The 24,437-nt window shown below is 39.5% G+C and overlaps 1 protein-coding gene across 9 annotated transcripts in view; it reads left to right on the top strand.

Annotated features, from left to right (window-relative positions):
• Positions 1-24,437, top strand: part of AKAP13 (A-kinase anchoring protein 13) — a 337,951-nt gene that overhangs the window by 223,332 nt on the left and 90,182 nt on the right. For all 9 annotated transcript variants that reach the window (XM_060005469.1, XM_060005473.1, XM_060005472.1 and 6 more), the window contains one exon: positions 24,240-24,315. In XM_060005469.1, the coding sequence (XP_059861452.1) occupies positions 24,240-24,315 (76 nt within the window). The remainder of the gene's footprint in view (positions 1-24,239; positions 24,316-24,437) is intronic.

Genomic DNA, 24,437 nt, shown 5'->3' with positions numbered 1-24,437 from the left:
GAGTGGTGGCCTTCAAGAGGGGAAGAAGTCCCAGCCAGGTGACTCTTCTTAGCCACACAACGTACTGACGCACGTGCCTGTCATTCTACTCCTTTCCTCTAAAATTTTCTTTAAAGTGCTCCTCCTACCACCTCCCCATCCCTCCCTTCCTCTCCGCCAAGAAAAAAAAGCTGACCTCTTGATGATTTCTAAGCCTTGTCAGTCACTTCTGTAACCCCTTCTGGATCCTGGAAACATAGCCCTGAAATATTGGCTAGCATTTTTCTCATATTAAATCACTGACTTGCGTTTGGCAGGGAGATGCAGTGTCTGCCTTGTGTAGTTTCAATTTCCCCAGTTTCGTGGAACAGATAAGTGTGTTGAACTTGCCTGTGGTGTTTAGGATGACACCCCCTCCCTTTATTACCATACCTCCCCCAACATCAGAGCGCTTGGGGTACATCTGGAAATGCCTGACAGAGCCTTTTTCATGGGGAACAGCGTGAGGAGGAGAAAGGGGAGGAGGAGGAAACGGGTTGGAAAAGGAAGCCTTGTTTTTCCCTTCTTCGTCTGTGGATGAATCACGTTCCCACCACTGCCATTAGGTTTTCAAGCCTCCGAGGCTGCTGGTGCAGGGCTGAAAGGGCAAGTAGTGACGTTCCTGAGAGGCAGGGAAAAGGGGTGAGGGGTCTGGGGTAGGGAAGGGCCAGCGCCCAAGAAGGGAGGGAACAAGAAGGGAGGAGTGGTCTTTTTTTTTTTTTTCCCCGTCCTTTCGCTCTGCTGTCATTAGATATTTTCAGCTGAAATCAGAAGCAAGCCCTACCGCCTGGCGAGCAAGAGGCTGACTAAAGACTCTTTACTTTGAACAGAATCTCAGAGCTTCAACTTTTTTTTTTTTCCTGTAGAGGAAAAATTGATTTTCCTTGTCTTTGTTTTATAAGCAAGAAGAGGATTTAATGAGAGAGTTTTTTCCTATCATCCCTTCAAATTAGAGTTGTCTTCCCTTCTTCGCTCTTTCTCTTTTCCTGACAAAGTACATACTGGATTTTTATTGCCTGCTTTGGGCTACTCCACCACATGCGTCAGCCGTTATGTGTAGCCGGTTAATTCTTAATTTTTCCACTGGAATTATCGCCAGTGATGGAAATGGTGTGTGCTTCTCTTTCGGTCAAGATCTGCCTAAGGTATAGCATCTGGAAGCATTTATTGTTCATATTATGAATTGTAAATTGTAAATTCATCATCCCAGTGCTCTGAAGTTGGCCAGGAAGTTCTCAGTCCATTCAAGGAATTGGGATTCTGCTTGGTTTTCTTTAATTCATTTTTTGACCCTTTGAGGGTTTTCTACATAAAGAAGTCTGGAAGTCACGGTAAGAAATTTGGAGCTCTGGACTTGCGGGAGTGCGGTGGTCCCCCAGGTTGACAGTGGGTACGTCTCCTGCATCTTACTTCCTCTCCTCTGCATTTGGACAAAATGTATGAACGGCACAAGAGGCGCTACAGCCTATGTGACATCTCCAAGGTGGACAGGACTGTGGACGTGGTGTTGCTGAAGGTAAGGGGCCACACTCCATCCACTCCAAAGCTCTCAGGCTCTTCGTCTCTGAATCCAGTAGCTGGATTCCCTGGCCCCCCTGTATTGGGAGAATGGCTGAGAAGTGTGCGTGTGTGAACAGTGGGGAGTGTTGGGTTGGGTTGGTGATTTTAAGGTTCTTAGAATATCTGAACAGAAACAGTGGGGACTTCAGAATCAGCATTGAGCCGCTTACTGTTTCAGTGTCATTTTACTTGCTTTAAAATGGATTCTTATGCTCAGGAGAACCTCATACTCTTGAAAATCACAGACGGAGAAATTCACCTTCAGAGTTGCCCTTTCCTCAGATGTCTGTGTCCCTCTGTCCCTGTCATCCCCACCCCTCTCCTCCCAACCCCAGGCCCCCATCTGAGGGGGGGGGGATCTTTCTCTGTCAGTCTCTCTCCTTCTGCCTCTGTCTCTTTGTCTTTTGCCGGAGTCTTTTCTATCTGTTGCTTCTGCCGTCTCTCCTCACAGCTCTGAGGGGAAAGATAGACAGTCCTTATTTCCTTTGGAAGGATCTCCAGTCAGTCTATTTATTAAAGTGGCAGAGTGGCCCCTTTGGCTTTGTTTGACTGCTTTTCAGGGCTAGCCTTTGAATGTTAATTGCTGTATTTGTTTGTTTTCTCCCGGTAGTGATGCTGGGTGTCTAAGCAGGATGGGGGCGGAGACTCTGGATGGCTGATTGCTCACAGAAGGCATCCTTGAATCTAAAATTAGTAAGGACTCCTCCAGCCATAAGATGGGAGTCTGGGAATGTTGGACGACTCAAGGAGCACTTTTTGGAAGTTTAACAGTTTTCTGGCAAAGGCAGGGGAAATTGGAAGCCAACCAAGTGCTTCACAGTTGCCAAGAGACCCTCAGTACCTGAACTTGTGAAGGTGTGGAGCCAGGGGAGTCCAGGCAAAGTAGTAATGTATCGCCCTGGTCAGGGAACTAGTGGAGCTGTTGTACTGATTTATCAATTCAGTGTATTACTTGGGACTCCTGAATTCTTTTCATTGGTCCATTGAGGCCAAGAAACGGCTCAGAAGGCTAGACACAGAAGTCAGTGAAATAACACTACCATGCTGGACGAGGGGCTAGGTGGAGGAGTTGTGACTGTGGAGGGAGTGGCGTCTGTCCCTCCATGATCGCTGTCAGGTGGTGGTTTGATATGCCAGGCCAAGGCTGAGAGCAGTGGGCAACTTGGCATTTTGAACTTGATCCGAGATATTATTCATTTTAGTTTCTCTGAAATGTGATTTCCGCTGTGAAATCACAGTGATGTTTTAAAATTTTTGACCTCATGTTTAGGAGAGACTAGTTTTTAGAACCTTTATATGCTTGACTCTTTATGATTTTACCTGTCTGGGGGAAAAAGAAAGAAGGAAAAGAGGGGAGGGAGGATAGAAAATCTCAATCTGAGTATCACAAGGAGTATGGTACATTTAAAATAGTGCTGAAGTGTTCAGTGCTCTTCACTCTCATGGGGCATGAAAGCCCTCAGGAATGGGGCTAAAGTAGCACAGGCTTATTGGCCTCGTAGATGCTGTTTTACAGTTTTAACAAAACACTTTTATGTATGTTATTTTGTTTGAGACTGACTGGTCAGGCAGCAGCGGTTCCCCCCGCCCCTTCATATGAAGAGATTGAGGATTCTCCTGAGCCAGGGTGAGGAACGTAAAGGACTTGAGTGATGTGATTTTTTTTCCACAAGGCCACAGCTAATAAAGGACATAATTAGGGGTTTTTTTTAGATGTACCTGTGTTTGTATTATTTTTTTGCACCATACGGCCCTTACGCAAGGGAAGATTTTCACTTCTCAGAAAGTAAGCATTTATTACAAATAAGTAAACACAAAGAGTCCTGAAAATACGCTATTTTCAGTTTGAAATGAGACGGGTGAGTTTGGTTCTGATTCTTTGCTTTGGAGACAGAGAAGGTGACATCACTGAGAGCTCTACATGAAAACTATACTAATGACCTGTTTGATGTCAGACGTGCTAGGTCCAAGGGGCACACGGGTCTTTAAAGTCCTCGTATTGCTTAAAGACAGGCAGTAAATAGAGAAACAAAAAGTACAAATTACTGTTAGCGATTTGATAGAAATAAACAGTGTGTTCTGTGGGAATAATGGGAATCGTATTTCAGATAGAAGATCTTTCTGAGGTGCTGACATTTAAAAAACTGTTCTCCAGAGGATAAAGAGATGCTGGAGCTATACCAAGGGAAGGCGTTCCAGAAAGAAGGAACGGCAGATACAGAGGCCCTGAGGTAGGGAAGAATGGGCAGGGCCATTGTGATGAGAAAATACTGAGCAAGCGGGGTGGAGTCATAAGCAGGCCCTGGGAGGGCTGGGCCTTGACAGCCATGGTGAGGAGTTTGCTTTGCTTAGATATGTTACTTCTCTATTTTTTTAGATCATTCCGGCATGTGGGAGTCACTTAGGCTGCCATTATGGTAGTCCAGGCATGTTGAAATGGCTTTGTGGTCTGAAGTGGTAATAAGTGGATGGGTATGAGATACAGGCATTTAATTTTTACATCATTCCTAGTGTTTGTCTCATTTTACATGTGGAAAAACAGATTCGGAGAGTCAGTAATTTTCCAAAGTTCTCACAGCTCACACATAGTAGGTAATAGGATGCAACCCCAGATCTGATTGTTTTCAAAGTTCATGTTTTTTCTTGCTACCCTAGGTCTCTTGAGTCAGCCAATTCCTCTTATTACATGAATATGTATATCAATTTTTATTTATATATATATACGTATTTTTAAAAATCTAACTTTTTCTATCGGAAGAAGTCTTAGAAGTTATCACAAGCACTTTTTTCCCCAGTGCGGGAATTCGTTCTACAACACTTTGAACAGGTGCATGATCTCATCTAAATTCATTTTGCCACACAATTTTTAGAATGATTTTTCGTCATTCAGAAGTGGTCTCCAGTTATCTTCCATTTTGAATTTGTGTCTTTAATCAGTGTTTTTGAGTATAATTGTTTTACAGTGGTGTGTTAGTTTCTGCTTTATAACAAAGTGAATCAGTTATACATATACATATGTTCCCATATCTCTTCCCTCTTGCGTCTCCCTCCCTCCCACCCCTCTAGGTGGTCACAAAGCACCGAGCTGATCTCCCTGTGCTATGCGGCTGCTTCCCACTAGCTATCTATTCTACATTTGGTAGTGTATATATGTCCATGCCACTCCAGTGTTTTTTTTTTTTAAATAATTATATTGGGTGTATATGCCACTTCAGTTCTCAAGTGATCATGTATATTTTCTCACTCCTTTTCTGTGGAAGATTGCTTTATTTTATAGTAAGGAGTTTGTAATTTTTTCATCTACTCACTATATCTAAACAGTGTCCCTCATTCATACTAAATACGCAATAAGTTTTGTGAATTGAATGAGTTAATCTTTTAATATTTGTTCATGTTATGCAAACTGTACTTAATGTGCTGATGAGATGGGGGTAAGAACAGAGAGATGAATTATGACAGTCATCACAAAATTTAGATTGTGAGCCTATCCCTTTGGTATCACACTTTTACAACTCCAGTCCCTCCCATTGGCATCTGAATAATTCACTGTAGATTAACTTCAAGATTCTCATCCTCTTTTATATACCCATACTTTCTTGGGCTTATTCCACATTCTGATCTGTTCCCTTTGTGAGTTCTGTACAGTTAGTTTCATGGTAGCTTTTCTGCATCAAAGCCATCTCTTAGGATTTCCCTAAGGCTGGGCACACTGGTCTTTATCCTCAGATCAGCTCTTGCTTCCCATCATCAGCCCCCAGCATCCTCTGAAATCTTACCTCCTTTCTGAATTTTTTTCTAAATAATAAGGTGTAGGTTGATAGTATCCTTTGGTCACCCATGCCGCCATCCCCCAGCCCAGTACACGCATACACACTTCTCTTCCTCACCTTATTGGTTACCCCTCTCCCCCAGTGCATATATGCCTTCTGGCTCTAATGATCAATAAGTGGTTGGTAACTATGAATCATGTGCACAGAATGGGATGAGGAAGAATTTTAATTCTTGGCAGAGGCCCTTTGGTATCAACATGCCCATTTTCCTCAGCATCCTTCAAAAAGCTAGTATTGACCTCACAAGTTGGTGAATGATAGGACCCTTTGTCTGACGCGGTTCAGTAGCTAACTCATGAGCGCATTGAGTAAGAGACCACTCCTAACACAAGAGGATACCAAGTAACAGGAACTTACTGCAAAACTAGCATACCAGAAAGAGGGGAGTCGGAATCTAGGATTAACTGCTGACTTAAACTGATTTTAGTACAGGGACCATTTCTGTTTTACTAGTTTTATTACTTTGGGTACCTGGAAAAACATTGCCTACTAATAATAACATGATTTTTCATGTTACTGATGATTTTTTGAGAACTTACTTTGTCGCTAGTAATTCAGAGTATCAGATGAATGGTTAAAAGATTTGCAACCATGTTTTGTGTGCATTGAATAAAAATGTTCACGGAGGAGGATGACCCCCTCCCCATCCTTGATGTTTGGGCAGGCCACCTGACCTCATTAGTGAAAACACAGAAGGAGTAGTTTGTCTTTAACTCCAGTGTCATTTTCCAGAGAAATACACATCCTTTAAAAAGTTTACTTGCTTTAAGACACTTCCATGCTGCTTCAAACAAAAGACATAAGGAGGCTAAGGATTGAAGACAACTATGCCTGTCTGCGCAGTTACACTCAGATTCCCTGAAAAGACTTGGACTCAAGTGTTGGCTTCCATGTCCGGATGGAGGGGTTTTTGCTTCCTTTTGTTCCAGCCTTGTAACTCTGGCTAGATCTCCTGAGACAGTTGCAGAGGAAGTAAATACAGGCAATGGCTGGGAAGGCTGGGTGTAACCATGAGCTGTATTATTAGGATGTTCAGATATAAACAGTAGCAGAAACACTGCCAAAAACAAGAGTTCTCTCTCCACTGAAAATATGTACAACTCTATTTTCAGACTGATGGGAACGCAACTTAGGTGTGGTTTAGATAATCACAAGGGATCCCAGGCTTCGTGACAGGAATGAAAAATTACCAGGATGGATCGACATTTCTTTTGAATTAACTTCTCTTATCCCGTGTTCCATGTGCACTATAACTCACCAGGACTTTGGATGTTCAGTACTTGTAGTGTCCATGGTCTGGTTGTCATGGAGATAGAACGTGGACAAAGGACTAAGTTTGTGTTTTAGCTACAGAATCATAAATGGAGTCAGAGCCAGAAAGTGGTTTTTGGTAACTTATTCCTCCAAAAGATGTGAATATTTAGTGGCAAAATCTCTGTTTTCCTCATTTCCAACTACTTGCTAAACAAAATTTCAGAATCATTTTGAACTGTTTCCTCTCCTACCCATTCAATCAGTTGCCAATCCTGTATTTTGCTAATAATTCAGAGATTCCATAGGGCAAAACCTGGATAAAGGGGCTTATTATTAATCATTATCTTTGTTTTTCTCTTAAGCTCAAATTATTAGCAGTCTCAATACTGCTGTTTCTTTCTAGTCTGTCTCCTAATTCTGCTGGCGATCAGAATCTTCTTCCAAGCCTAGTCTCAGAGCTGGCTAAGAAGAGTGTCGGTAGTACAGAGAACCAGGTCATCATCCAGTAATATAGAAACCTGAGTCTTAGAAGTCACCTTTTGGAAAAGAGACTAACATGAGAAGAGGTGTGTTGTCATGTTTATAATCAGGGCCTGGCATTTTCTCAGGCCCATAGCAGGCACTCTGAAAATGTTTAAGGTGGAGCAACGTAGTGTATGTGGCCTTTAAGTTATCTCATTGTGTGAGTGAGAAACAGGGGAGTTGTTGAAAAATAGCCCCAAGACCAGGGTAAATTTATCTGTCACATCAGTGATTCTGAAACCGGGCAAAAAGCGGGAGAGATGTTTTGTAATCCAGTTTATATCTTAAACAGCTTACTCATATATAATAAGCACAGTATTTTTCACACATGAATATGATCTGCTTGGTGTTGCTATTACTGTATACAGGATGTGGTTGAAAACGCTGATACATGTTTTGACATTCTTTCCACACTCCGTGCATAAGGAGTTTGTCTTCTGGTTAATGGCATTGACCATGATTGGTAGCATCTGGCCCAGATTACCAATGCTCCTTCTGACTGTGTGGCTTCTTTTCTCTAAACAAGCTCGCTTCTCTCTAACTGCTGCACACTCCCTTTTTCTGGGGGTGGGGGGGGGGTCAGGAAAACATACATAACATAAAATTTACCACATTTAAGTGTACAGTTCAGTGGCATTACGTACATTCACATTGTTGTGCAGCTATTATATTACCACTGTCCATCTCCAGAACTTTTTCATCTTTGCGAACTGAAACTCTGTACCTGTTAAACAATAACTCTTCATTTCTCCCCTCCCCCAGTCCCTGGCAACCACTATTCTGTGTTTTGGCTCTATGAATTTGACAACTCTAGGTATCTTCCATAAGTGGAATCATACAGTATTTGTCCTTTTTGTGACTGGCTTATTTCACTTAGCATAAGGTCTTCAGGGTTTTTCCATGTTGTAGCATGTGTCAGAATTCTCTCCTTATTTTAAGGCTGAATAACATTCCACTGCATGTATGTACTACCTTTCGTTTATCCGTTCATCTGTTGATGGCCATTTGAGTTGTTTTCCCCTTTTGTCTATTGTGAATATTGCTGCTGTGAACGTTGGTGTACAAATACCTGTTTGAGTCCCTGCTTTCAATTCTTTTGGGTGTGTAGCCAGAAATGGAATTGCTGGATCATAAGGTAATTCTGTTTAAGTTTTGGAGGAACCCCCTTACTGTTTTATACAGTGACTGTGCCATTTTACATTCTCAGGAGTTTACATGCACAAAGGTTTCAGTTTCTCTGCATTCTCACCAACACTGGTTATTTTCTGGAGGTGGTTGTTGTTGTTGGTGGTGGTGGTGGTGGTGGTGGTGGTGGTGTGTGTGTGTGTGTGTAATAACAGCCATCCAAAGACGGGTGTGATGTGGTAGCTCACTGTGTTTTGATTTATTTTCATTTTGTTAATCCACGCTCAATTTTATGCTGTTTATGTTTGTAAGAAGCCAGCTTTCCAAGCTGCTTCATCTGTAGATGTGTGTTATCTAACATGCGTGCTGCCTTCAGTGTGTCTTTTCTCTTGGTGTGTTCTGCCTCTACTCTCTTACACATTCTTTTCACCTTTTACTCAAGAACAGATGAAGCCAGTTCCAACCTTTCTCTCAATAATCATAACTTTGTTTAGCCATTTGGAAGACATCTTAACACTTAAAACTCAACACAGGCAGATAGAAGGCACCATCATCATCTCCTCTGGATTTCCTAAGTCTGTTAAATTGTGGATTTTTGGTTCCTCTTTCTCTCTTATTTCTGTGGGTTCTGCCCTTTGTACCAGCTTGCTGACCTGCTGCTTCTTCTGTGCTCCAAAGGCCATGTCCCCAGTCCAGGCACACGCTGTCTCCAGACCAGAGCAGTCTGGGCCCCTCTTGACTGGTCTTGTGTGTCCTGGATGTCCCATGCTGCTTCTTTCCTCCCCACTGTCCGATTTTATCTGTACATTTCTACAGTTGTTTTCCTAGTATAATACTGATTTTTTTTTCACTCCCTTGCTTATAAAATTGGGGAGAGGGGTCCACCCTGGTAGAGAACAAAGCCATATCTCCCATTATTCTTCTTTCCTCAGTTTATACTTCTGGACACTCATGGGCTTTTCGTGCTCCTCAAAAACATCTAAGGAAAAGTCTCTGCTCTGAGTTGTAAAGCTGTGCTCCAGAACCACTGACTGGACACATACATGTGTGTTTCTGGGAAGGGGTCCATGGCGTCCCTCAGATTCTTGAAGGAGTCTGTGCCACCAAAGGCTGTGCACTCCAGCTCTGAAGCGTCCTGACTGTTTGCTCATCCTCTTTGTCACGTGGCTGGAGTGCCCTGCCTTACCATCTCTCTCTTTTAAGCACACCTCACCCCCTGTAGGGCTTACCTCGTATACCACCAGCTTAGTTAATAAGCTTTTCCCAAATCTGTGAGCCAGAAATGATCTTTTTTTATACTAGAGACTTCCTTACCTCTCTGGGTTTCAGGTACTAGTTTACCTATTGTATTTCACAAACTAGTCTGTTTCCCAACCTGTAGTCCCCAGTTTGTAAGTTATTTCATGGGGTCTGATAAGCCTTAGACCCGTATGGTTATACGTGTGTCATCCTGGGATGTGGAGGCAGATGTAACCCTTGACATTTTAAATGAACAGAGAGGTCCCTCATACTTTAAAACTGTGGGACCTATTGTGCCAGTTGTCATCAGGATCATGATTCGTCTTTCTATTGCTGTACCTTGACACTGTTCCTTGCCTAAAGTGGGTACAGTACTCCCCAAAAGCTGACTGGCCAACGTGTGAATGAATCAGCAAGATAGTTCTAGGAAGACTTGTTATGCTAGATTTCCCCATCCTTTCCTGGTGAGGAAGTCTTTGATTTACCTGAAATTTACTAATTTTCAGTATAGGTTTTACTTTCAGTGTTTGTGAATGAGTCCTAATTCCAAAGAAGGAACTGACTGGAACTGCATCATTGCCAGATTTCCTGAAGCTTTTTGTGTACTTAGAGACAGTGAGCCTTCTCAGTACATCATTGGTAATTAACTGTTAGTGATTGAAAATGCAGGCTCCTTGAAATAGACAAAGCCAAAACAAACAAAAAACATTTCTTTCAATTACAGCATTTCAATGTTCAGAATATCGGCACCCACAGTTCCATATTTTAGTTGTTGCGTTATGATAATACTTTATTTTCTAAATATTTTGGTCTAAATTGAACGTTGACTCTATTTTCCAACAAATCTTCTCCAGAGATGTTAAATGCAATTTGCCAGACTTATCCAATTTCATATTGCTATTAAAAATTGTTTAAACAAAATATGAATTCTGAGACAAAGTTAAGAATAAGAAGAGACATTTGCAGGGATGGGGAAAGAGCGCTGGACTGGAAGTGAGGAAAACTGGGTCCTCACTCTGTCTCTAAGTGCTGTGTTACCTCCTTCGAGTCTCTTATTAAAGGGGGATGTGCCCCCATCCCCCTTGAATGGAGCTAGTAAAGGGAGGCAGAGTGATAATCCTGAAGGTTCTCCCAACTTATAGTTCTCTGTAAAGTCACTGATGATAAGGAATTCAAAGATTATTCGCTAAGCATCTACCATCTACTCATTGGGAGATCCGTGGAATAAAAGATGGGATTCAGTTCTCAAGAAGCTTACAGTCTTTTGAGCAGATAAGGTTACCAGTACAATATAGTTCACACACAACTATACCATCCCCAAATCTAGCCTCACTGAGTGTGTGGCCTCTTCTTGAAAATGGTAGTGTGCCTTCTTGTGGGACAGGAAAAAGGTCAAATCTAGGTGACAATACTTTGCAAACTTTAAAGTACCATGAATTTAGAAATATAAGGAGATGTTTTACAGTTTTAATTCTGGTATCACCTGTCTTGTTAAAATTGTTCTTTCCAAACTCACCACAAACCTCACAGTTGCCCAATTCAGTAACTTCCTTTCAAAAATTTATCAGTTTTGACTTCTCAGCAGCAGTTGGCACTGTGGACCTACCTTCTCTTTTCAGCCCTCTGCTTTGTTAACTTCTGTGAAACTCATCTCTCTGAATTCTCCTGCCTCTACAAGGGCGTGGCAATCTCTGACCTCCCCCCTCTATATATTGTGCAATGCCTTGTATGAAGTGAAAGAGAAGAGTTGTTATTCTGGCCCAGTGTCTGTATGTCACATTTGTGACCTGGGCAGAAATGTATAAAGCATTTCAAGTATGGTTTGTCATTAGAGTATCCCATTCACTCTAATTCCCATTTCTGTTGGTCACAGCACACCTTGTCCAAGTCAGCACACATTTCAGTGCCTGATGTGTGCAAAATGCTATGGAACGCTTATTTACTTAACATTTCCATGTCTCACATAAACTATGAGTTCTTTGAGGACTCAGTTCTTTTACTACTTCTGCTTTTAAGGCTTGACACAATGTTTTGATACACAGAAGGTTTTAGTACTTTTTTTTTTAAGCCTTTATTGAATTTGTTACAATATCGCTTCTGCTTTATGTTTTGTTTTCTTTGGCCACAAGGCATGTGGGATCTTAACTCCTGGACCAGGGATCAAACCCACATCCCCTGCATTGGAAGGCAAAGTCTTAACCACTGGACTGCCAGGGAAGTCCCTATTTAGTACTTTTTTTTTTTTAATAAAAGAAGGAAGGAAACAAATCTGAGGGTGCTTAGCATTGTGTCTTTATAGAATCTTCCTTTCCTAGAAAGTAACCAATAGATTAAAAAATATTTTTCATTTTGAAAGAATGGAAGGTTGGAAGTATATCTCATATACTCATATGAGGTACCATTCATACCTGCTAGTTTGGCTACAACCAAAACACAGACAAGAACAGTAACAAGTGTTGGCAAGGGTGTGGAGAAATTAGAACACTCATACGTTGCTAGTGGGAATGTCAAATGGTGCAGCCACTCTGGAAGTCTGGCAGTTCCTCAAAATTTTAAACATAAAGTTATCATATGATACAGCAGTTCTACTCCTAGATGTATACCCAAGAGAAATGAAACACGTCCACCAAAAACTTGTGTATGGTTATTCACAACAGGATTATTCATAACAGCCAGCAAGTGAAAACAGCCCAAATGTCCATCAGCTGAAGAATAAATAAATAAAATGTGGGCATGTCTATACAGTGGAACATTATTTGGCAGTAAGATTAAGTACTAATACATGCTAAGACACGGATGAACCTTTAAAGCCTCTTGCTAAGTGAAAGAAGCCAGTCACCAAAGACCTCATAATGTACAATTCCATTTATAGGAAATGTCCAGAGCAGGCAAATCCATAGAGACAGAAAGTAGATTACTGAGTGCCTAGAACTGGGTTTGGGGTGGGGTGTGACTGCTACTCAGTCTCTTTTTGGTGCCATGAAAGTATTCTAAAATTAGTTAGTGGTGATGCTTACACAACTCTGTTAAATGGGTGAGTTTTAGAGTATATGAATTACATTTCAATAAAGGTCTTAAAATGCAAAATTACACACACACATACACACACAAAATGCAATGTGGTGTCCTGGATTGGATCCTGGAACAGTAAAGAAGATTATTGGAAAAATGAATGAAATCCAAAGTCTATAATTTAATTAATAGTAGTGTGCCAGTGTTGGTTTCTTAGTATTGACAAATGTACTGTGATTATGTAACATTGAAGAAACTGGTGAGACCCTGTGTATGAGAACTCTGTACTATTCCACGTTTATAAAAATTAAATTTTTTAAAAAGTAACACAGTCATTAAAATTCAGGAAGCTATAGAAAAATTAAAATGGATATTAGTTGTCTCTCTATCATTATTCAAGCATAACCACTCAGTGAAAAATTGAATCAGATTAGAGTTTTTCACCACATAGGTGTGATCATATTGAGAGATTTTTGGCTGCCACTGTGTTTAAGTGTTTTAATACTGTTTAATATAGACTAATTTATCAAAATGTGATGGGTCTGAGATTTTACCCTGCTTGTAAGGTACCAAGTTAGCCTGACAATTTCATGGCTGCTGGCTGAAGTCAGGGAACTCCTGGGTCAGAGACAGATGAATTTATTACTCATCGTTCAAAAAGCACCATGAACATCAGCTTAGCTTCTCGTTGGTTTTTCTTGCTTCCCTAGTCTCACGGGGGCAATACGGAGGGGCCCAGATAGATGCTCTGTCACAGCTGAGGAATCCCAACGTTAGGAAACCGGAATTTTTACATTGGGCAGTAAGCCTACCTGACGTTTGCTCTGATTCAACACATCTGCCCTTCGCTTCAGAAAGAAGCAATATCTCTATCTTCCAAGGCTGTTCGATACATAGACATTCTTGAAAAGGTAGTCTAGAACAAAAGGACAGTCAGTGTCCTTTGCTCACAAGACATGCAGAAAAAGGGGAGACCCATGGGGAATTGCCTCCCACTGCTAATATGTTCTCATCCTTGTTATTCAGAAATTAGTGTATTTAGTTAGAGGTTTGATTTAATTTTAATTTCTTTCAGTATTTATTATATATTATTTTAAGTAATACTCTTAAATCTTTTTATTTTTGTTAAGTAATACATTATTTTAAATAAATATTTATGGATTATTTACATTATGTTATTTTGCAAAATGTATAACTCACTTTCTGTAACACGCAAATGCCTAAAATTACATGAAAAGTGTAGAGTATTAGTCCCTCAAATATTGAAGGCAAGAATGTTCGGTTTACTTATTGGCTATGGAATGATGTGTGAAAAGGTGACGAAAAACATTCTCAGATGAAGAATTTTAACAAAGTTTCCTAAAATGTTGACTGAAGAGGTGTTGAAGATCATGGAAGGGGAGAGAGCAAAGTCCTGATAATGCAGAGCGGCTTGGCATTCTTCGCTGTTTAAAGGAACTGCTTTTTTATTTCTGTTACCATTTAAATCTGTTGCTCTATTCATGGAGCAAAAGTACAGCAGTTCTGGACTCTTGCTTTTCCTGTTAACAGAGAAACTTACTTCACTGGAAGTGAACTTTGGCTCATTTCAAATGAGATGCAGTTCACAGTAAGAAAATCCTTCACTAAATGGAAGATTTTTTTGTTTTTAAAGAAAATTTGCTGTTTCAGTTCTTTGAAAGATGTGGATAGGGTTTGTTAACATTACTGAATTTGAGGTTTCTTCCTTAGGCACATTCAGATTGTGTTTTGAAAGGGGATATTTTGCATAATCTCAGGGAACCTGCTGGAGATTTTCTTTTCCATTCAAGATAACTTTCAAATTTTGGGCATCATTTTGTAACACACCAGGAATTGAAACATTGATGGCCCCTGGTCCCCACCTCCTCTCCTCTCTAACCGGTGAAAGAGCTGAAATGAGCGAATGATTTGGTGTTTTGTTTCATGGTTATTTGCAAGCAGCCTAATTCCTTGCATTTCTTCTTTGTCACACAGTTGTAATTTGACAGAATGTCCCATAGCGTTCTACCTTATCCCACGTAGCATACTTAGTAAAACTGTTGGTCCTTCTCACCAATATAGTTTAGTATCTTCTCACCAAAAAGCAGAAATTTACCAGTAGGTACACATGATATTGTAGAAACCGTTAAGTAAAGTCATCTTTGAGCATAATAAATATTCAACTACTTGGTAATTTGTTTGGATACTCCTACTTACATTGTTTAGAATCCACTGACTGTTTCAGTGTTAATGAAACTAGAGGATTATAATGTTAAGGTGTTTGGGAGTGGTAAAAACTAAAATGAAATATTATACTTCTCTTTTGGGGATACATGTTTTCAGCTTTATTGCGATATAATTTATATACAATAAAACTCACCAATTTAAGTTCACAGTTTGATGAGTTTTGACAAATGTTTGAATTGTGTAGTCACTGCCACAGTCATGATAGGAACATTTCCATCACCCCTACAGTTCTCTCCTGTCCCCTTGCAGTCAGCCTCTTCCTCCAGTCCCTGTTAATCACTAATACGCTTTCTTGTATTAATTTCGCCTTTTCTAAGGTATTATATAAATGGAACCATACAGTAGGTAGTCTTTTTGTCTGGCTTTTTTCTTTTAATTTAACATAGTGATCTTGAGATTTGTCCATGTTGTTTGTATCTGTAGTTCATTCCTTCTGATTCTGAGTCTATTGCATTGAATGATGTATCACAATTCATTTACCCATTGATGACAGTCTGGGCTGTTTTCAGTTTGGGGTTATCATGAATTAAGCTGCTATGAAATTCCAGTAAAAGTCTTTGTGTAAAGGTATATTTTGATTTTTGGGGTGGTAAATACCACAGTGGGATTGATTGCTATGTTGTCTATAAATATATGTTTGACTTTATAAGAAACTGCTAAACTGCTTTCTAAAGTGACTTACTATTTTGCATTCTCCCAGCAATGTTACCAATGTTTCAGTTGCTCCATCTTTGGCAACACTTGGAATTACCAGTTTTTAATTTTAACCATTTGAATGGCTGTAGACTGTTGTTTCCTTGTGGTTTTAATTTACTTTTCCCTGATGATTAACGGTGTTCAGCATCTTTTCCTGCATTTATTTACCATTCGTAATCTTCTTTGATGAAATGTTTATTCAAATCTTTTGCCTATGTGAAAAAGCATGTTTGTCTTACAGCATTGTAAGAGGTTTTGTTGTTGTTGTTGTTACGTGTATTTTAATATTCTAATTACCAGTCCTTTAGAAGATACATGTTTTGTAAATATTTTCTCCCAGTCTGTGGCTTGCCTTTTCATTTTCCTAACAATGCTTTTTGAGGAGCAAGACTTTAAAAGAATTTTGACGTAGTCAAATTTACAAGGTTTTTTCATGCTTTTTTAATGCATGCTAGGAAATCTTTGCCTGACCCAGTGTCACAAAAAACATTCTCCTCTTTTCTTCTATAAGTTTCATTGTTTTAAGTTTAACATTTAGATATATTTTGAGCTCATTTTTATAGACAATATAAAGTTTGAGATTTGGGGGAGATTTATTTGTTTGTTTTCACATGAACACCCAATTTTTGTAACTTCATTTGTTAAAAACCTATTCTTTCCTCACTGGAATACCTAGACATCTTTGTCAAAAATGAATAGGTCATATCTGTGAAGGTCTATTTGTGGATTCTCTCTTGTTCTTTCAATCTGTATGCCTGTCTTTATACCAGTACCAAACTGGCTTTATTAATATAGCCTTTTTAAAAAATAAATTGATTGATTGAGTTTTGGCTGCGTTGGGTCTTCGTTGCTGCCCGTGGGCTTTCTCTAGTTGCAGCGAGCAGGGGCTACTCTTTGTTGTGGTACACGGGCTTCTCCTTGTGGTGGCTTCTCTTTGTTGCAGAACACAGGATCTAGGCTTGCGGGCTTCAGTAGTTGTGGCACGCAGGCTCAGTAGTTGTGGCTCGCAGGCTCAGTAGTGGTGGCGCATGGGCTTAGTGAGATCGTCCTGGACCAGGGCTTGAACCCGTGTCCCCTGCATTGGCAGGCGGATTCTTAACCACTGTACCACCAGGGAAGTCACAATATAGCTTGCTTTTTTCTTTATTTTGGGGGGGGGCATGGATTTTAGTTAATGTTTGGTTTTTTATTTTTGAGTTTAAAATTTTTTAATTTTAGCATTCCAAAAGCTAAAGCTATTAACAATACAAAAACAAATACTTCAGTGAACTAAAACCTTCACTATCTCTACACTTTTGGGAAATTATCCAAACTTCTAAAAGTACTTTTTTTTTAATTTATTGTTTTACACAGCAGGTTCTTAAATAGTTATCCATTTTATACACATCAGTGTATACATGTCATTCCCAATCTCCCAATTCATCCCACCACCACCCCTCCTGCTTTCCCCACTTGGTGTCCATACGTTTGTTCTCTACATCTGTGTCTCAGTTTCTGCCCTGCAAACCGGTTCATCTGTACTATTTTTCAAGGTTCCCCATATACATGTTAAGATACGATATTTGTTTTTCTCTTTCTAACTTACTTCACTCTGTATGACAGTCTCTGGATCCATCCATGTCTCTACAAATGACCCAATTTCGTTCCTTTTTATGGCTGAGTAATTCCATTGTATATATGTACCACATCTTTTTTTTTTAATTAATTAATTTATTTATTTATTTTTGGCTGTGTTTGGTCTTCATTTCTGTGCGGTCTTCTTTCTCTAGTTGTGGCAAGCGGGGGCCACTCTTCATCGCAGTGCACGGGCCTCTCACTGTCGCGGCCTCTCTTGTTGCAGAACGCAGGCTCCAGACGCACAGCCTCAGTAGTTGTGGCTCACGGGCCTAGTTGCTCCACAGCATGTGGGATCTTCCCAGACCAGGGCTCGAACCCGTGTCCCCTGCATTAGCAGTGAAATTATCAACCACTGCACCACCAGGGAAGCCCTAACACATCTTTATCCTTTCGTCTGTCGATGGGCATTTAGGTGGCTTCTATGACCTGGCTATTGTAAATAGTGCTGCAGTGAACATTGGAGTGCATGTGTCTTTTTGAGTTACAGTTTTCTCTGGGTATATGCCCAGTAGTGGGATTGCTGGGTCATATGGTAATTCTATTTTTACTTTTTTAAGGAACCTCCATATTTTTTCTCCATAGTTGCTGTATCCATTTACATTCCCACCAACAGTGCAAGAGGGTTGCCTTTTCTCCACACCCTCTCCAGCATTTGTTACTTGTAGGTTTTCTGATGATGCCCATTCTAACTGGTGTGAGGTGATACCTCACTGTAGTTTTGATGTGCATTTCTCTAATAATTAGTGATGCTGAGCAGCTTTTCATGTGCTTCTTGGCCATCTGTATGTCTTCTTTGGAGAAATGTCTATTTAGGTCTTCTGCCCAGTTTAGAATTGGGTTGTTTGTTTTTTTAATAATGAGCTGCATGTGCTGTTTATATATTTTGGAGATTAATCCTTTGTTGATTCGTTTGCAAATATTTTCTCCCATTTCTGAGGGTTGTCTTTTCGTCTTGTTTGTAGTTTCCTTTGCTTTGCAAAAGCTTTTAAGTTTCATTAGGTCCCATTTGTTTATTTTTGTTTTTATTTCCATTACTCTAGTAGGTGGATCAAAACAGATCTTGCTGTGATTTATGTCAAAGAGTGTTCTTCCTATGTTTTCCTCTGAGAGTTTTATAGTGTCTGGTCTTACATTTAGGTCTCGAATCCATTTTGAGTTTATTTTTGTGTATGGTGTTAGGGAGTGTTCTAATTTCATTCTTTTACATGTAGCTGTCCAGTTTTCCCAGCACCACTTATTGAAGAGACTGCCTTTTCTCCATTGTATATCCTTGCCTCCTTTGTCATAGATTAGTTGACCATAGGTACGTGGGTTTAACTCTGGGCTTTCTATCCTGTTTCATTGATCTGTATTTCTGTTTCTGTGCCAGGACCATACTGCCTTGATTACTGTAGCTTTGTAGTATAGTCTGATGTCAGGGAGTCTGATTCCTCTAGCGCTTTTTTTTCCCCTCAAGACTGCTTTGGCTATTCAGGGTCTTTTGTGTCTCCATACAAATTTTAAGATTTTTTGTTCTAGTTCCATAAAAAATGCCATTGGTGATTTGATAGGGATAGCATTGAATCTGTAGATTGCTTTGGGTAGTATAATCATTTTCACAATGTTGATTCTTCCAATCCAAGAACATGGTATATCTCTCCATCTGTTTATATCATGTTTAATTTCTTTCATCAGTGTCTTATAGTTTTCTACATATAAGAGTCTTTTATTCTCCCTAGGTAGGTTTATTCCTAGGTATTTTATTCTTTTTGTTGCAGTGGTAAATGGGAGTGTTTCCTTCATTTCTCTTTCAGATTTTTCATCATTAGTGTATAGGAATGCAAGAGATTTCTGTGCATTAATTTTTTATCCTGCAACTTTACCAAATTAATTGATTAGCTCTAGTAGTTTTCTGGTGGCATCTTTAGTTTCTCTATGTATAGTATCACGTCATCTGCAAAGAGTGTCAGTTTTACTTCTTTTCCAATTTGTATACTTTTTATTTCTTTTTCTTTTCTGATTGCTATGGCTAGGACTTCCAAAACTGTGTTGAATAATAGTGGTGAGAATAGACATCCTTGTCTTGTTCCTTATCTTAGAGGAAATGCTTTCTGTTTTTCACCATTGAGAATGATGTTTGCTGTGGGTTTGTCATATATGGCCTTTATTATGTTGAGGTAGGTTCCCTCTATACCCACTTTCTGGAGAGTTTTTACTTTCAGTCTGAATGTGTCGCTAGGTCTGAAGTGGGTCTGTTGTAGACAGCATATATATGAGTCTTGTTTTTGTATCCATTCAGCAAGCCTGTGTCTTTTGGTTGGAACATTTTAATCCATTCACTTTTAAGGTAATTATCGATACGTATGTTCCTATTACCATTTTCTTAATTGTTATGGGTTTGTTTTTGTATGTCCTTTTCTTCTCTTGTGTTTTTCACTTAGAGAAGTTCCTTTAGCATTTGTTGTTTGGTGGTGCTGGTTTGGTAGTGCTGAATTCTCTTAGCTTTTGCTTGTCTGTAAAGCTTTTGATTTCTCCATCAAATCTGAATGAGACCCTTGCCAGGCAGAGTAATCTTGGTTGTAGGTTCTTCCCTTTCATCACTTTAAATATGTCATGCCACTCCCTTCTGGCTTGTAGAGTTTCTACTGAGAAGTCAGCTGTTAACCTTATGGGAGTTCCCTTGTATGTTATTTGTCATTTTTCCTTTGTTTGCTTTCAGTAATTTTTCTTTGTCTTTAATTTTTGCCAGTTTGATTACTATGCGTCTCAGTGTGTTTCTCCTTGGGTTTATCCTGCCTGCGACACTCTGCGCTTGCTGGACGTGGGTGGCTGTTTCCTTTCCCATGTTAGGGAAGTTATCGATTATAATCTCTTCAGATATTTTCTCGGGTCCTTTCTCTCTCTCTTCTCCTTTTGGGACCCCTATAATGCGAATGTTGTGTTTAATGTTGCCCCAGAAGTCTCTTAGGCTGTCTTCATTTTTTTTCATTCTTTTTTCGTTATTCTGTTCCGTGGCAGTGAATTCCACCATCCTGTTTCCAGGTCACTTATCTGTTCTTCTGCCTCAGTTATTCTGCTATTGATTCCTTCTAGTGTATTTTTTATTTCAGTTATTGTATTGTTCATCTCTGTTCTTTAATTCTTCTAGGTGTTTGTTCTTTAATTTTTCTAGGTCTTTGTTAAACATTCCTTGCATCTTCTTGATCTTTGCCTCCATTGTTTTTCTGAGGTCCTGGATCATCTTCACTATCATTATTCTCAATTCTTTTTCTGGAAGGTTTCCTATCTCCACTTCATTTAGTTGTTTTTTGGGGGTTTTATCTTGTTTCTTCATCTGATTCATAGCCCTCTGCCCTTTCATCTTGTCTGTCTTTCTGTGATTGTGGTTTTTGTTCCACAGGCTGCAGGGTTGTAGTTCTTCTTGCTTCTGCTGGTGGATGAGGCTATCTATGAGGCTTGTGCAAGTTTCCTGGTAGGAGCGACTGGTGGTGGGTAGCGCTGGGTGTTGCTCTTTTGGGCAGAGCTCAGTAAAATTTCAGTCTGCTTGTCTGCTGATGGGTGGGGCTGGGTCCCTCCCTGTTGGTTGTTTGGCCTGAGGCAACCCAACACTGGAGCCTACCTGGCCTCTTTGGTTGGGCTAATGGTAGACTCTGGGAGGGCTCACGCCAAGGAGTACTTTCCAGAACTTCTGCTGCCAGTGTCCTTGTCCTCACGGTGAGCCACAGCCACCCCCGTCTCTGCAGCAGACCCTCCAACACTAACAAGTAAGTCTGGTTCAGTCTCCTATGGGGTCACTGCTCCTTCCCCTGGGTCCCGATGCACACAGCACTTTGTGTGTGCCCTCCATGAGTGGAGTCTCTGATTCCCCCAGTCCTGTCCAAGTCCTGCAGTCAAGTCCTGCTACCCTTCAAAGTCTGATTCTCTAGGAATTCCTCCTCCCGTTGCCGGACCCCCAGGTTGGGAAGCCTGATGTGGGGCTCATAACCTTCAGTCCAGTGGGTGGAATTCTGTGGTATAAGTGTTATCCAGTTTGTGAGTCACCCAGCAGTTATGGGATTTGACTTTATTGACTGTGCCCCTCCTACTGTCTCATTATGGCTTCTCCTTTGTCTTTGGATGTGGGGTATGTTTTTTGGTGAGTTCCAGTGTCTTCCTGTCGATGATTGTTCAGCAGTTAGTTGTGATTTCGGTGCTCTCACAAGAGGGAATGAGCGCACGTCCTTTTACTCCGCCATCCTGAACCAATCTCCCAAAAAAGCTTTTATATATAGTAAGTCTTGAGATCAAGTAGTGATGAACTGGGGAGAATTAACATTTAACAGAATTGAGTTTTCTGATCTATGAACATGGTGTCTCTATTTAAGCCTGCTTTAATTTTTCTCAGTAGTGTTTTGCAGTGTTTAGAGTACAGGTATTACTCATATTTTATTAAATTTATGCCTGATTATTTTATATTTCTTGATGCTATTGTAAATTGTATTACTTTTGTTTTTAACTTTAATTTTTAATTGTTCACTCCTAATATATAGGACTAGTGTTAATTTTTTTTTTTGTACATTGACTTTATAACCTTCAGCTTTGCTAAACTCGTTTATTCTAGTAGCATTTTTGTAGATTCCTTGAGATTTTCTCCATAGATAATCATGCCATCTATGAATAAAGTAGTAACTACTTCTATTCTACATCTGTGCATTTTATTTCTTTTTCTGCTTTACTGCATTGGCTAGAACCTGTACCTATTGAATAACAGTGCTGAGAGTGGACATTCTTGCCTTGTTTTTGATCTCAGAGTGAAGTATCAGGATTTTTTAAATAGATGCCCTTTATCAGGTTGAGGAATTTCCTTTCTGTTTTCAGTGTTCTATGAGTTTTAGATGTTGAATTTTGCCAAATTCTTTTCTGCATCTCTTGATAATCATTAGTTTGTGAGAGGTTTTGGTCTATTAATAAATTGATTTTCAAATGTTAAACCAACCTTGCTTTTCTGGGATGAATTTGGTCACGATGTTTATCTTTTTTCTATATTGCTGGATTCAGTTTCCTAATTTTTGTTCAGGATTTTTTCGTCTATGTTCCTGAGGATATTGATTTATAATTTTCTTACGTCTTTGTCTAGTTTTGGTGTCAGGGTAATGCTGGGCTTATAAAATGAGCTGTATATTCTTCCCTCCTCTTTTGTTTTCCTTAGGAGTTTGTGTAGAATTGCTATTATTTCTTCCTTAAATGTATGGTGCCATTTACCTTTGAAGTCATCTGGGCCTGGAGTTTTCCTTACAGGAAAGTTTTAAACTATGTATTCAATGTCTTTAATAGAATAAGGGTGTACAGATTATCTGTATCTTTTTGAAAGAATTTTGGTAGTTTGTGTCTTTCATGAAATGCTTCCATTTCATCTAACTTGTTGTATTTCTTGTTCGTAATATTGATATTTCCCTATCATCCTTTCAGTGTCTGTAGGATCTTTAGTGATGTCCCCCTTTAAATTCTTGATACTGGTAATTTTTAACTTAGAATTCTTTTCTGGTCTATCTAGTTAAAGTTTTACTGATATCAGTAAACTGATCTTCTAAGGATCCAGCTTTTGATCTTATTGATTTTATTTTTCTGTTTTCTCTTTCACTGATTTCTGCTCTTTGTTTTACTCATCATGTTTGCTTTGTGTTAATTTTGCTAAGTTCTTAAGGTGGAAGCCTAGATCACTGATTTGAGACATTCCTTTTCTAAAACAAGGATTTAATATTATAAATTTTGCTCTAGGCATTATTTTGGCTGTATCTCACAAATTTTCATATGTGGTATTTCTGTTTTTATTCAGCTTGAAATATTTTCTGATATTTAATGTTTCCTTAAGATTTCTTTTTAGAAGTTTTTTTTTAAATTTTTTTAAATATTGTGTTTTTCCAGATATCTTTTTTTTTTTTTTTTTTTTTTTGTGTGTGTGTGTGTGTGTTTTTTGTGGTACGCGGGCCTCTCACTGTTGTGGCCTCTCCCATTGCGGAGCACAGGCTCCGGACGCGCAGGCTCAGCGGCCATGGCTCACGGGCCCAGCCGCTCCACGGCATGTGGGATCTTCCCGGACCGGGGCACGAACCCGTGTCCCCCGCATCGGCAGGCGGACTCTCAACCACTGCGCCACCAGGGAAGCCCTCCAGATATCTTTTTGATTTTGGTTTCTAATTTGATATTGTTATGGTCAAAGAGCATGTTTAATATGATTTTAATCCTCAAATTTGAGACTTGTGTTATACGACAGAATATATTCTGTCTTGGTGAACATACCATGTGCATTTGAAAAGAATGTTGGGTAAAAGGCTCAGTATATGTTGATTAAATCAAATTGGTTGATGATGTTTTCCAAGTTCTTTATGTATATTCTTGCAGATTTTGTGTCTACCTGTTTTATCAAATACTGAGAGAGGGCTGTTGAAATCTCTAATGGTAGTTTTAAAAATTACATTATTTTTAATCTAATGAAAGTGGAAAGTTATAATGTTAAGATGGTTTGGAGTTGTAAAGGCTAAATTTAAAAAAAATGGTTTAAGGCGGGTGTATGTGCTTCTTAATATGCTTTAGAATCACATAGGTTTGTATTCCATTCCCAGTCCTGCCATTTATTACCTTAGCAACTCCTCCAAGCGTAGCTGTTCTTTGGATAGAGATATTACAAACTTCTTGGAGCTAGTGTGGGGATTAAATGCAATAATATATGTAGAATTCTTAACCTGATGCCCAACATACAGTAATTCTTGAACAAATAGGAATTATTTTTGCATTTTCTGAGTTGCAACCTAGGATGTGGAATGCATATTTCAATATTTGATCCTTTTCACCTGTTAACTTATTTTTCTTTTTTATTTCACCATTGGCCTGCACCATGATCTTCCTCTTTGTATATCTTTTTTCCTTTTGTTTTTATATGCCTAACTTTTACTGACAGTTTCTTTAGAGTCTTAATTGAGTATAGATTGCCTTGTTGTGTTGTGAAAAAGGTTTTTTCTTGACATAATTTTACCCACTTTGCAATAAAATATTAAAGAAAAAGATAGGAGTGTTGGTGTGGTAGATATACTTGCAACAGCTGTATAAACATCCCACACTACTTCACCGTCTGAAGGTCAATCTCTTTTTCTTTTTCTTCAGATAAACCGAGAAAGTTGGTGTACCATTGAGCCATGCCCAGATGCAGCATCTCTCTTGGCTCCGACGCAGAGCGCAGGTACGCGGGGATTCTCCAACTTCCAATTTGCTTGAATAACTCATCCAAAATGTCCATTTTCTAGAGCCACATTCCCACTCTAATAACAGATTGTTTGATTTCAAGGTCTGTCCTTCATGAGC

The sequence above is a fragment of the Delphinus delphis genome, chromosome 2, assembly GCF_949987515.2.
Source record: "Delphinus delphis chromosome 2, mDelDel1.2, whole genome shotgun sequence".
Classification (NCBI taxonomy): domain Eukaryota; kingdom Metazoa; phylum Chordata; class Mammalia; order Artiodactyla; family Delphinidae; genus Delphinus; species Delphinus delphis.
The sequence above is the reverse complement of the archived record's forward strand: the minus strand, read 5'-3'. Positions and strand labels throughout refer to the sequence as shown.